The 12965-nt window shown below is 38.2% G+C and overlaps 1 protein-coding gene across 3 annotated transcripts in view; it reads right to left on the bottom strand.

The window, feature by feature from the left end:
• The window catches only part of CEPT1 (choline/ethanolamine phosphotransferase 1), a 29509-nt gene extending 16617 nt beyond the window's left edge, over positions 1-12892 (bottom strand). Inside the window, exons 1-3 of one of the 3 annotated variants that reach the window (XM_060772478.2) lie at positions 12791-12892; positions 7560-7963; positions 1364-1511 (exon numbers count right to left, since the gene is read on the bottom strand). In XM_060772478.2, the coding sequence (XP_060628461.1) occupies positions 1364-1511; positions 7560-7895 (484 nt within the window). In that variant the 5' untranslated portion in view covers positions 7896-7963; positions 12791-12892. Of the gene's footprint in view, positions 1-1363; positions 1512-7559; positions 7964-12672; positions 12757-12790 lie in introns of those variants that run through there. The other 2 variants (XM_060772477.2, XM_060772481.2) reach the window with 2 other exon arrangements.
• Between the last annotated feature and the right edge of the window lie 73 nt (positions 12893-12965).

The raw sequence follows: 12965 nt of genomic DNA, 5'->3' as shown, positions 1-12965 counted from the left end.
ACTAGCAGGAAACAACAAAAACTTCAAAATATTATTTTAGAAAGTCAAGGAAGAAAGTACAAAGACAGGTTTATGGTCAACCATTAAGAAAAAAAAATAGTGACCACTGATGATTTATGTAACTAAACTAGACAATGAAAACATTGAGATGGTTAAAAACTTCCTATACCTTGGTTCAATCATTAGTCAAAATGTAGACTACAGTCAAGAAAGCAGAAGAAGACAAGCATTTGGAAATGCAGCTACATAGGAAATACACAAGATCCTCATGTGTAAATATATTGATTACCAAAATCAGGATTATCTATGCCATTGTATTATTTCCAATTTCTATGTGTTGTTGTAACATAGGAAAAAAAACAAAAACACCTGAAATATGGAGAAGAGAGCTTTGCTATCCTGGCCTACTAAAACAACAAATTAATGGGGCTTACAGCAAATCGAGCCAGAATTTTCTGTGGATTAAACTGAGGCTGTCATACTTTGAACATATGATCAGGAAATACACTAAAAAACCAATGTTGCTTAGCAAACTGGAAGGCCCCAGAAAATGAGGTAGACCATATTGCAGATGGATAGTCTCAGCCCCAGAAGTCACAATCCTGAGTCTGCAAGACTGAGTATGTCTGCTGATGACAAGGTGACAATCATAGGGTTGCCATAAGTCAGGATGCTAAGAAGATTTAATTAGCAGACTCTTTGTGTTGAAGAGACAAACAAAACACATGTTACCACAACCAGTGACTGCTGTATAATTTTTTACCATCTGTTCACAGATGAACAGAGGCCTCTGTTTCAACAGCTATAGCAGCATTCTTAATTAATACTTAATTTGAATTAAGTATTCATTTTTTTTGTCCAGGTTTTTCATCTGCTACGATGGTGCAACAAAACATTCTGTCAGATTATTGGACAGGAACTGAATAAAATATACAACTAGATTATGTTAGATTATATCTATGCTTTTGGTATAACAATTCTTTATAATAAAGCCTAGGAGCATACAGCTGGAAGGGGCCCCATGGTCCATCTATTCCAACCTTTCAACGCAGGATTTTCAGCTTAAGTATCCTCAGCAGGTAACTGTCCATTTTCTATTTGAAGACATCAAGAAAAGGAGTCCCCGCCATAACTCTAAGTAATTTATTCTAATGGTGTCAAGGTCATTCTAATGTACTAATGTTATTGTCAAGATCATCCTAGTGCACTATTAAAATCTATTCCCCTGTAACTTCACACCATTTGACTTGGTCCTACCCTCTGGGGCAGCAGAGAACAGAAGACTATGTATTTCAGAGCAGTATTCTCAATCTCACCCAATCCATAAAAGACTTTATTAGCTTTCAATAATATAGCACAATACCTGTGGACAGTGAATCACAGCCATGGTCAAAAAGCTCTCCCAAAGGGCTACTACTATTAGTTCTTCTTGCTTGTTTCCCATCTATAGCATCCAAAGACTGGTATATGAAAAGACCACACGCACATGCAATATACGCCCACGAAGGTGCCTAAAACAGAAGTTAAGTGAACAGAAGTGAAATGTAGATTAATGTTATGGAATTTCAGAGAAAACATGTTCTCAAAACTTACAAATCTCTTCCCATTCTTAATTCTTAATGTGTAGGATGAAGTTCTTTGAGCATGTGCATAAATTAGTTGTGTCAAATCCCACTAAGATCAAAACCAGAGTCTATACAAGGCTCATAATTTAGTGAACCATTAACTGTTTCTGAATGCATGGTAGTGAGCCAAAATACTTTTCTTTTGATGTTAACATTTCTAGGAATTTCGGAATGAGGTAGTATGATACAATAGTTTGAGTGCTGGACTACTAGGATTACAGGAGACCAGTGTCTTAATCCTTGCTCAGCCATTGAAATGTATTGTGTGCCCTTGGGCAAACCACACTATTTCAGTCAAAGAAGCAGAAGTGGCAAACAAATTTATTTATTTAAACAAATTTAAAGTTTGAATTTTGCCAATAAAACCCTATTTACAAGGTATTGCATACTATCTTCTGAATTATATCATCTTATTTTGGTGCAGCATGGCATTTGGATAATTTCATTGAGCACCATGTCTTATATATGGATAATCCTTTACACCAGTGATTCGCAACCCTTTTGACCCGCTGAGCCCTTTTTAGAATCAATTTCTATGGCGGAACCCTTTAGGCCTACCCCATGTCTTAATAATAAAATGTAGTAATGCACTTTATTTATACCCCTCCTCCTCTCCCTGAAGGGACTCAAGTGAATGATGTGTAAAAGTAGTGTTACAGGGGATGGAAGAGGGGACAGATTGTAAGGGAATATAAAGTAAAGAGATATCTAAACAATTGAGCAATGCACATGTAATGAAACTGTATTTTTAAAGTTTACCATATCTCACTTTATTTTCCACTACCACCAATACACAAGATATTGTCAAAACATGACCATTCTTCCGACGTTCAATAAACCAAACCATTTGCATTACAACAGAATGAGATTGCACTGTAGTGCAACAGTAGGCCTAAATTAAGACGTAAAATAACGTATAAACATTTAATGAGAAACCTGTGGTTGGCAAATTTCTGTTAAGAATGTAATTTCTTGTTTTCTAATTTTGATTCTACATTTTGTTTCTTATTCTATAATTTCATTCTTTTTTTTATTTTTTCCTGGAGCATTCGCAGAATTCCTGGGAAGTGCACACAGAACCCTTAGGGCAGTGGTTAACTATCTGTGGGTCCCCAGGTGTCTTGGCCTACAACTCCAGCTGTTAGGATTTCTGGAGTTAAAGGCCAAAACATCTGGGGACCCACAGGTTGAAAACCACTGCTTTTGGGCTCTATGGATCACAGCTGGGGAACAACTGCTTTACACAAAACTATCCCATTGTAGTCAACAGAACTCACTCTCAAGTAACTATATTTGGCCATTTTCATGCATTTACAAGAAAGTAAGTCCACTGAACCCCGTGAGACATATTTCTAAGTAAAGATACATAGGTATACACAATTACTTTTCTCCTTCTTCTATTTCCTTGGAAATCATTCAGTGGGAAAATTATACATTATCTATTTTCCCCACGTTGTTTCAATAGCCAAAATAGGTTTTTCCCTACAAATTCCTAGGATGTTAACATTATCATCAATATATAATTCCCAGTAAACTATTTTTCCTCACAACTGTTTCTCCATTCCACTAACAACCCGCTACTTTTCCTCTTCACCAGCACCTGAAACACTGCAGAAATTAAGGGGTGGTGTAATTCCTCATTTTTGATAGAAGTGGAGGTCATATTTACCTAGCACATAAAGAGACCATAGCCAAAGAAAAAGAAAGAATATTCATTCTTCTTTTCAGAGAAAGAATTTGATCAAATTTCAAACAACCTCAACTGTGGGTAATAATTCAAAAATTGAAAAGTAACTTAGAAAGGTTCCAAGGGCAAATGCAATTCCTGTATATTATTATTGCAGAGGAGAACATCCTTTGTAACAAGTGAAGTGCTATCAATTCTTGAAATAGAAAATATTTAACTATAAGGAATCACAAAAAATGTGATTACAATAAAATATGGTTTCTTAAATATAGGAGAAAGGCATTCTGACATCTTTCAGATAAACTGGTTCTGCTTTTTCAATTTATTTTCAATTAGGAAAAAGACAGCCACCCCTTCTGTTTTACAAAGAAACTTTTTAAATTATCATAAAACATGAGGGATGTAGGCACTAAAATACAAAAACATTATTATGAAATAAAAACATTTCATGATGAAAATTAATTTTGATATGTGGACAGTGAATTATTCACTTCTGTATCTGGCATGTAACCAGATTATTTTTTTTTAAAAAAAAATACCATTCTGCAGGATCTGTAAGAATATAAGGCAACGTAACAATAATACTCGCATTAAAATGGTAACCACTGCTTCCATTTCTTCAGTAAGAAAATATCAAACTTCACTGAGATGGCAGAAGAATTTTCATTAGGTTTTGCATAACTACTACCATTAAGTATTATATATATATTTGCAATGACAGTTAATAAAATGTCACATTCAATTATAACTTCATGGACTTTCCCTACTTTATTTTCTTTTTCTCTCTTACAAATATATTCAAATAACTCTGTGAGGGGTGTTTGGGTGTAAACAAATAGTTATTCAAAGAGCTGAAGCAGCATTTTATTGGTAACCCAATCTGTGTGAACTAGCACTTGCATGGTTGCAGTTCATATGGATGTTTTCTAACAACTATATTACATACTGGTACTAGTTGGGAATATTTAGAATAGTTTATGCTAAAGCAACTTTTCGCATATTAGAAATGGTAGTGAATCATACATTTACACTCATGAAATGAATGCATGGATGATGGGTGGAAGACATCTGCAATAAATACATCTGGTGCTTTCCTCAGCAAGTTCAGCACAGATTGATTTCCAAAACACATCTTAAATATGTGGAACAAAAATAATCTGTGGCCTTCTCAGCTGTGTTTTGAGAACCTCTCCTTAGATTATAGTTGCAAGAATCATACAGGTATTGCTAAAGACTAGGAATGAGTGACAGGGTGTAAAAAGATTCTTGAAAGATGTGAATATTTAGATCAATTGCAACAACTTTTAAGTTGCACAGTGCCTATAAAGTTTTATTTAATGATTAAAAATGCACTGCTACAGATAGCATACTCTATAAATAATATAGAAAGATACGGGTAATTGAAAAGTAGAAATTAATGAAAGTGTAAAGTATTTTTGGCTTCACCAGACTTTCAGCACTGTTATTTTATTTATCACTGCAAAGTTAACAAATACAATTAATATGATTCAAACAGTAATGGGGCCAAAGAAATTTATTAATAGAGCCTCTTCATTAACCACATAAGATTTTATTTGTAGCAAGGGGCTTATTTCTAAACACCTAATTAATGCAGGATGTGAACAAAAAAAATCTGAGGGAAGAAAATAGCAAGGAGAACATGATTTGTCTCTGGTAATTGATAAGTGTGGTTAGGATAAATATCTAGAACAATGTCCCATCAGTTCAACTACCAGATTAACTTTGGTGGGAAGTTGTAGAAATACATTCTGCTCAGTTATATGTCAGAGAGATTAACCTTTTTTCCAAAAAAGATGAACTAGACACATTTAAGGTACTTCCAAAGGGTGAACTCTGTTACGAATGAGAAGGCAATGTGAAGCTATTTTCTCTTTTCCTCCTTAACATATTTTTCCAGGTTAAAAGAACTATTGGAGATGAAGAAAGAAAACACAAAAGGGATGCAAACTGAAGATAACATAAACAAGTCAGAGATTAGACAATAAATTTTTTGGAAGTACTCTATTTTGTCATATTAGCATGACTAAGTTTAATAACTTAGTAATCAGTTGTGATACCTTTTCCACATATCAGGTTTGCAATAAAGGAAGCCACGAATCACTTCATGAGTAAAAGCAGAAGAACAAGTATCTCAAAATGAATAGTTTCACTAGAATTTAATCAAGTATTTATATGCACAAATCCTATAGTGGCATGAGAATAAGAAGATATTATATTGAAAGCTTCTTTGATTAAACTGGTGTCTGTCATCAGTAATGGACTGGATGAGAGCTAACAAGCTGAAATTAAATCCAGACAAGTCAGAGGTACTCCTGGTCAGTAGTAAAGCAGAACAGGGTATAGGGTTACAGCCTGTGCTGGACAGGGTTGTATTCTCTCTGAAGGCACAGGTTCAGAGTTTGGGGGTCATCCTGGATTCGTCGTTGACCCTGGAATCCCAGGTATCGGCAGCAGCCAGGAGCACCCTGGCAGAGTTAAAACTTGTGCACCAGCTGCGTCCGTACCTTGAGAAACCTGACTTGGCCATGGTAATTCATGCCTTAGTAACATCCTGTTTGGACTACTGCAATGATTTCTATATGGGTCTGCCTTTGAGGATAGTTCGGAAGCTACAATTAATCCAGAGGTCGGCAGTCAGGGTGCTAACTGGAGCACCATATAGTGAGAGGATGACTCCCATGTTGTGATAGCTCCACTGGCTGCTGGTCTGCTTCTGAGCTAAATACAAAGTGCTGGTCATTACCTATAAAGCCCTAAACGGTTTGGGTCCAGGCTATTTGTCTAATCACATCTCCTTATACAGACCATCCCGAGCACTGTGGTCTGTGGAGGAGGCTCTCCTCTCGATCCCACCGCCCATCACAAGCGTGGCTGGTGGGGACGAGAGAGGGGCCCTTTTCCGTGATTGCTCCCTGCCTCTGGAACTCCCTTGCAAAAGAAATAAAAATGACCCCCACCCTCCTCTGTTTCAAAAAGCTACTAAAAATACACCTTTGCACCTTGGCATATGGGGAGGAGGATTAGAGCACTTTAGTAATGCCATTGAAAAGCAGGCTGTCCTATCTGTACTTTGTGGCCATTATGGTACAGTTAAGAACAACTAACAGCCAAATGCTTACCCAATTTTTAATTGTGCTGATTATGTTAGATGTTTTATTGTTGACCATGCTTTTAAATGTAATTGTTTAATGATTAATTGTTTTGTGCTTTTATTTTGATATTTAATTTCATTTGATTACTATAATGCTGTTATTATTCCGTATTATGTTTATTGCTGTAATGTTTTGGTATATGTCGGGTATTGAATATTTGCCTTTGTCTGTGTAAACCGCCCTGAGTCCCCTGAGGGAGATAGTGCAGTCTAAAAATAAAAGATGATGATGATTATTATTATTATTATTGGAGAATAGAGATTATTATTATTATTATTATTATTAAAGCCTATGATAAAAACATACATACTAAATATTTCAGAACTGATTTCCATTTGCCATAGAGAAGAATTCTATATTATTTCCTTACACATACAATTCTCAGTTATATTACATTTTCATATTTCAGAGGAGAAAACATGTTTCATATGCTAAGGTATTTTCCATGTATATTGTTGATATCTCTGCCCTTTTTACTAGCTTGAGGAAATTTAATGTTAAGATTTTCCCTTCTTATTTTCTATCACTCATTAGTCAGTAGGCATTTCATGAAAGTGATGTTATGAACATGATCAATCCTAATTTGATATCACTGATAATTATGTTAAGATGTACACCAGTCCTTCCACATTTGCAGGTGTGAGAGATGTAGAGCCCCTAAACACTGCAAATATAAAATCCACAAAACTATTATTTTTTACCCTAGAGAATACTTCTCTAGGCATTTCTAGGTTCTCCAGTGTTATTCTATGGTCAACATTTGATGGATGTTCACCACAGAATTGTGCTGGATGACTTGGAAATACCTAGAGAACAGATTTTTTCAGTCATGTATATGTCAGCAAAAGAGGTAACATCAAATACAGTAATGTGTGCAAGATCAAATCTGAATGCTCAACCCACAAATGTGGAAAAAACATTGTATTTGCAAACATATTTCTAAAATTTCTAATAGTTAAGATGTCATCAAATAACTCCATATGTGTCCGTTTCCAGATCACCATAAATCAAGTAAAATTCAACACTGAAGCATTTATTGAGAGGATTCTCTTCAAGTCAACATTTTTCGCTTACCTGCTCTGTAGCTGTTGGACAGTAGCATACTAATATTACAGTTGTACATATATTTATTATCAGTCCGACTATTGTAATGAGATTAGGAGCAATCCAAGCTGGTATTCTTCTGACTAACCATTCCCAATAACCTTGCATCAATGGCTCAAGCAGTGATCTTCCAGCACTTTGATACTTATGTTCTTCTAATCGTTTTAACTGGTGCCTTGACAAAGGTGGTGTAGGTAACTGAATCAACTTGATCAGTGAACATCCTCCAGATGGGACATGGCCATAACGCACAGGGGATTCTAGTTGCAACTCCCCACATCGTTTCTTCAGTGATCGCCCACTCATGGATTTTTGAGCCTTGAAAGTTTGATAGATGTTAACTGCTATAAAATGTTGTTGAAATTCTGGTTTATCTGAAACATAAAGTATTTTAGATTAACATAAGCAGAGCGGTGTCCTTGCATTTTAATGTAGCTATAGTCAAAAGTATGGCGCATGCAAACTTGAACTTCCTATAAATAAGTATCTTTTAATTTAAGGGACAGATATACATGGTCTACATATTAAGCAAATAAACAATGATTGCAATTTGTGTTGTAGCAATTATTTCAACTTTTTCCACAAATGTATGAAAACCAGCAAGGAGCTAGATTACCAGAGAGTAAAACTCCACCTATTCCTTATTGAAGCAAGAAGATCCAAGTTCTCAATTTTTCTCCAATTCCTCCCCCCAAATAGTGTGCCAGAGTATTTAGGGACACTGTATGACAGAATATTAGATGAGGCTGGGAGAGAATACATTAGTTATTATCATCTTCTCAACTTCAGTTAAGAATCAACATTCATTCCTGGATAGAAGCATTCCATGATTACAAATAACCTTCTGTTGTTGTAATGCAAGTTGATATCCTACCTATTTTCTTAGCAGTTTAAACCTCACCCACAACGTTTTTCGTGTCAGGAGCGACTTCAGAAACTGCAAGTTGCTTCTGGTATGAGAGCATTGGGTGTCTGCAAGGACGTTGCCCAGGGGACGCCCTGATGTTTTGATGTTTTATCATCCTTGTGGGAGGTTTCTCTCGTGTCCACGCAATGGGGAACTGGAGCTGATAGAGGGCGCTCATCCATGCTCTCCCCGGGTTCGAACCTGCGACCTGTTGGTCTTCAGTCCTCCCAGCGCAAGAGTTTAACCCACTGTGCCACCAGGGGCTTTGCTCAACTGAAACATAGCCTAAGGTACTGTAACTCAGCTAGGGCCAGTTGAACTACAATATGATCCCATCCCACCCCACCGCCTGGGATATCTGCAGGGAATATGTCCCAAGGCCCCATCAATACCTGAAACTGTGGATAACAATAAACTCTATATTTTGACTATACTTGGTCTGGAAGCATACCATAGAATTGTACTGGAGGAACTAGAAAGGCCCATCAACACACCCTGGAGAAGGGGATCATATTGTATTTCTCCTAAACCAAACAGAATGATGCTGACTCCTCCTGAAATTATTATTATTATTATTATTATTATTATTCTCCATAAATGAGAGTGCTCCAAATAAGAATCTCTTGTAATGTCTGTATAAAACTATGTTGTTCTCTTATTGGTTATCTGAGTAACTGCAATCAGTTGGGTAGTTACCAAAACTGCCTTTGTATTTTTCAATCATACTTGCAATTCAGGAGAACTAGATGCATAGATATAAGCATATCTGTACATAAGTACAGGTACATGGAATAACTTCATAAATGATGCATTTTCAGAGTAATTTGGAGCTGTCAATTCTCCATTAGAAAAAGAAGACTGTAAATTAAAGGAAATTGACTATCATTTTATTAGTGCCTTGCAGTGAGTAATAGCAGATAACTCTAAACTAAAGCAGTATGAGAAGTAATCTTCTATAAAAATGCGATTACAGACACAGAAAAGAGAAAGCATCTGTTATTCACAGAAAAAATAAACAAATAAATCAGAAGGAATTTCATTTAAGCCTTCTGAATGATACAAAGAAGACAATAATTAATATCTTGACACAAGTTCCCATTTTGGTCTTGAACTCTTCAGTTTAAAATCACTGCTGATATCAGCCAATCCCAGATATCTTTGCTGGCAGAAGAATTAAACACAAATTTGCTAGGCTGTTGCCAATTAATTTACTGCAGTTATGCGAGTAAATCTTAAGGACTTTGTAAATAAGAGAGTTCACAGCAAGAGAAGGTAATAAAAGACAAAGTTCAAAGTCAGCTGCTGAAATTACCACAACACTCCCTCTACTGAATCAGGACATAGAAAAAAAATCCATAAACAATTTGATGACTGAGCCACTTCTTGGCAAGATGTGGAAAGGAGCCATAATCCAGTAGCACAACATGTGTTTTGCAAATAAGCAGCAATGTATAACAAGAATGTAGGGTACAAGATCTTAGGTTGAATATAAGATGATCTTGACAGATTATGAAAGGCTGCTCCCTATCAGATCCTGGCCAAGTGGTTTGACTATATCCAAGACAGATCCATTTGCAGCTAAAATTGCCCATGCTATTACTATTAAAGTATTGTTTATAAATATAGTGCCATCAAATGTGCACATTCCTTTACAGTAAACAAAACAAAAAGAGTGCGTCCTGACAAAGACATATAATTTAAAATACAGATTGAGTATTCCTTATCCAATTTGTTAGGATTGGATTTCTTTTCCAGATTTTGGAAAACTTGCATATGCTTTCTGAGATATCGTGGAGATGGAGCTCAAGTCTAAACATGAAATTCATTTTTGTTTCATGTATACTTTAGACACATAACCTAAAGGCAATTTTATGTATAATATTTTGCATAATTTTGTGCATGGAATAAAGTTTGCATATACTGAACCATAAGAAAGTACAGATGCCATTAGCTCAGCCACCCACATGGACAATTTGGACTGCTTTAGATTTCCGGGTAACAGATACTCAACCTATATATGTGCACACATATACACATACAAAGGAAAGGAGGAATAACAAATCAAAACATTGTACAATACAATGGCAAAACCATTCTGTTAAAATGTGCACATACCTGTGAGTGGAATAACAAAACAACACAAAGCAAAATGATATAATCAAAATATACAAAGGTATATAACAGAATCAAACTAAAATCCCCAAAGTTCGGAAAATATCAGGGTTCTTTGACCATAAAACATTCCCTACTTCTAGCCCAAAGTCAAGAATCATAAAATCATAGAGTTGGAAGAGACCTCATGGGCCATCCAGTCCAACTCCTTGTCAAGAAGCAGGAAAATTGCATTCAAAACACCTCAGACTGATGGCCATCCAGACTCTGCTTAAAAGCTTCCAAAGAAAGAGCCTCCACCACACTTCGGGGTAGAGTTGCACTGCTGAATACCCCTCACAGTTAGGAACTTCTTGCTAATGTTCAGGTGGAATCTCCTTTCCTGTAGTTTGAAGCCATTGTTCCACACCTAGTCTCCACCGCAGCAGAAAACAAGCTTGCTCCTTCTTCCCCATGACTTCCACTCACATATTTATACATGGCCAGAATGTCTCCTTTCAGCTTTCTCTTCTTCAGACTAAATATGCCCTGTTCTTTAAGCCGCTCCTCATAGGGCTTGTTCTCCAGACCTTGATCATTTTAGTTGCCCTCCTCTGTCACCATCTCCCTTCAAATGTGGTGCCCAGAATTGGACACAGTATTCCAGGTGTGGTCTGGCCAAGGCAGAATAGAGAGGTAGCATGACTTCCCTGGATCTAGACACTATACTCCTATTGATGCAGGCCAAAATCCCATTGGCTTTTAAAGCTGTTGCATCACATAGTTGGATCATGTTTAATTTCTTGTCCAGGATCATAGAACCATAGAATCAAAGAGTTGGAAGAGACCTCATGGGCCATCCAGTCCAACCCCCTGCCAAGAAGCAGGAATATTGCACTCAAATCACCCTTGACAGATGGCCATCCAGCCTCTGTTTAAAAGCTTCCAAAGTAGGAGCCTCCACCACACTCTGGGGCAGAGAGTTCCACTGCTGAACGGCTCTCACAGTCAGGAAGTTCTTCCTAATGTTCAGATGGAATCTCCTCTCTTGTAGTTTGAAGCCATTGTTCCGCGTCCTAGTCTCCAAGGAAGCAGAAAACAAGCTTGCTCCCTCCTCGCTGTGGCTTCCTCTCACATATTTATACATGGCTATCATATCTCCTCTCAGCCTTCTCTTCTTCAGGCTAAGCCTTCTTCTTCTTCAGGAGGACTCAAAGATCTTTCCTAATCCTAGCCCAAAGTCAACAGTTAATCTTGGCTTTGTTTTTGCTTTGTTCATTGATGTTGTTCCCTTAACTTGTTATTTGCTGGACTGCTTGTGTTAAGTACATAAATGCTGTAAATATCCAAAGTACTATCACCACCTATATTCAATGAAACGTAAGAGAAAAAAGAGGACCACCAAACATCAAACTAAAATCCTGTAAGCTCTGGAAAAGCAACATTTTTAAAACAACAAGGGAAAGCTGCTTTGAGTCCCCTTCGGGGTGAGAAGAGCGGCATATACATTTTGTAAACAAATAAATAACAAGGTGGAATTTGCAAGCGCTCAAGGAGGGAATTCCAAGAGAGAAAGGATGAGGCTGAGCCATACGAAGAAGCAGCAGCACTGGTTGGGTGGGATGTTTAGGCGCCCATTTAATGCAGTTTTGACACCAGTTTTCCCGTCCTGGCTCAATGCTATGGAGTCCTGGGAGTTGTAGTTTGCTAAGACAGGAGCACCCTTTGGAAGGGAAGGCTAAAGTCTTCCTAAAGCTACACGGGTCAACAGCACTGAGTCATGGCTGGGAAAGTGGTGCCAAACTGCCTTCGCTCCAGGTGCAGGGCAGGTTTCCTCGAGGCGCTCCTAATCTGGGCCTGTGACACATCGGTGAGCCCTCCTTCCTTCCCGTTGTGTGGAGGGTGAAGAGGGCTGTTGTTATGAGCGGTGATCCCGGCCCTGGCAGAGCACAATCTCCGGTTACATGGCCTCAAGGACTGCCCAAGGCCGGGAAAACCAAGGGCAAGGGGATTTTCGGGGGTCACCTGACGCAGGAACCCCGAAAGAAGAGACACCCCTTCCTTCCCTCCTTCCTTCCGTCGTACCCGGCAAGTGAGGCGCAGGCTCTCCTCTGAAAACCAGGCAGGAGACCCTCGTGCCGCCTTCTCCCCGCAGCAGAGCCCATTCCCCAGCTGAGGCGCCCGGAGAGCACCCGGCATTTACCTCAACCAGCCTCTTCCCGAGGACGGCGCTTTTACGTCCTTTTTCCAGCTGCCGTAAACAAGGCCGAGCGGCGGTTGCTTAGGGAAGGCTGGCGCGCGCGCGCGGCCCAAGGAGAACTAACGGAGGAGCGGAGTGAGTGAGTGAGAGAGAGAGGGAGTGCGCATGCGCCAGGGAG

This window comes from Anolis sagrei, chromosome 4 (genome assembly GCF_037176765.1).
Source record: "Anolis sagrei isolate rAnoSag1 chromosome 4, rAnoSag1.mat, whole genome shotgun sequence".
NCBI classification, from domain to species: Eukaryota; Metazoa; Chordata; class Lepidosauria; order Squamata; family Dactyloidae; genus Anolis; species Anolis sagrei.
The sequence above is the reverse complement of the archived record's forward strand: the minus strand, read 5'-3'. Positions and strand labels throughout refer to the sequence as shown.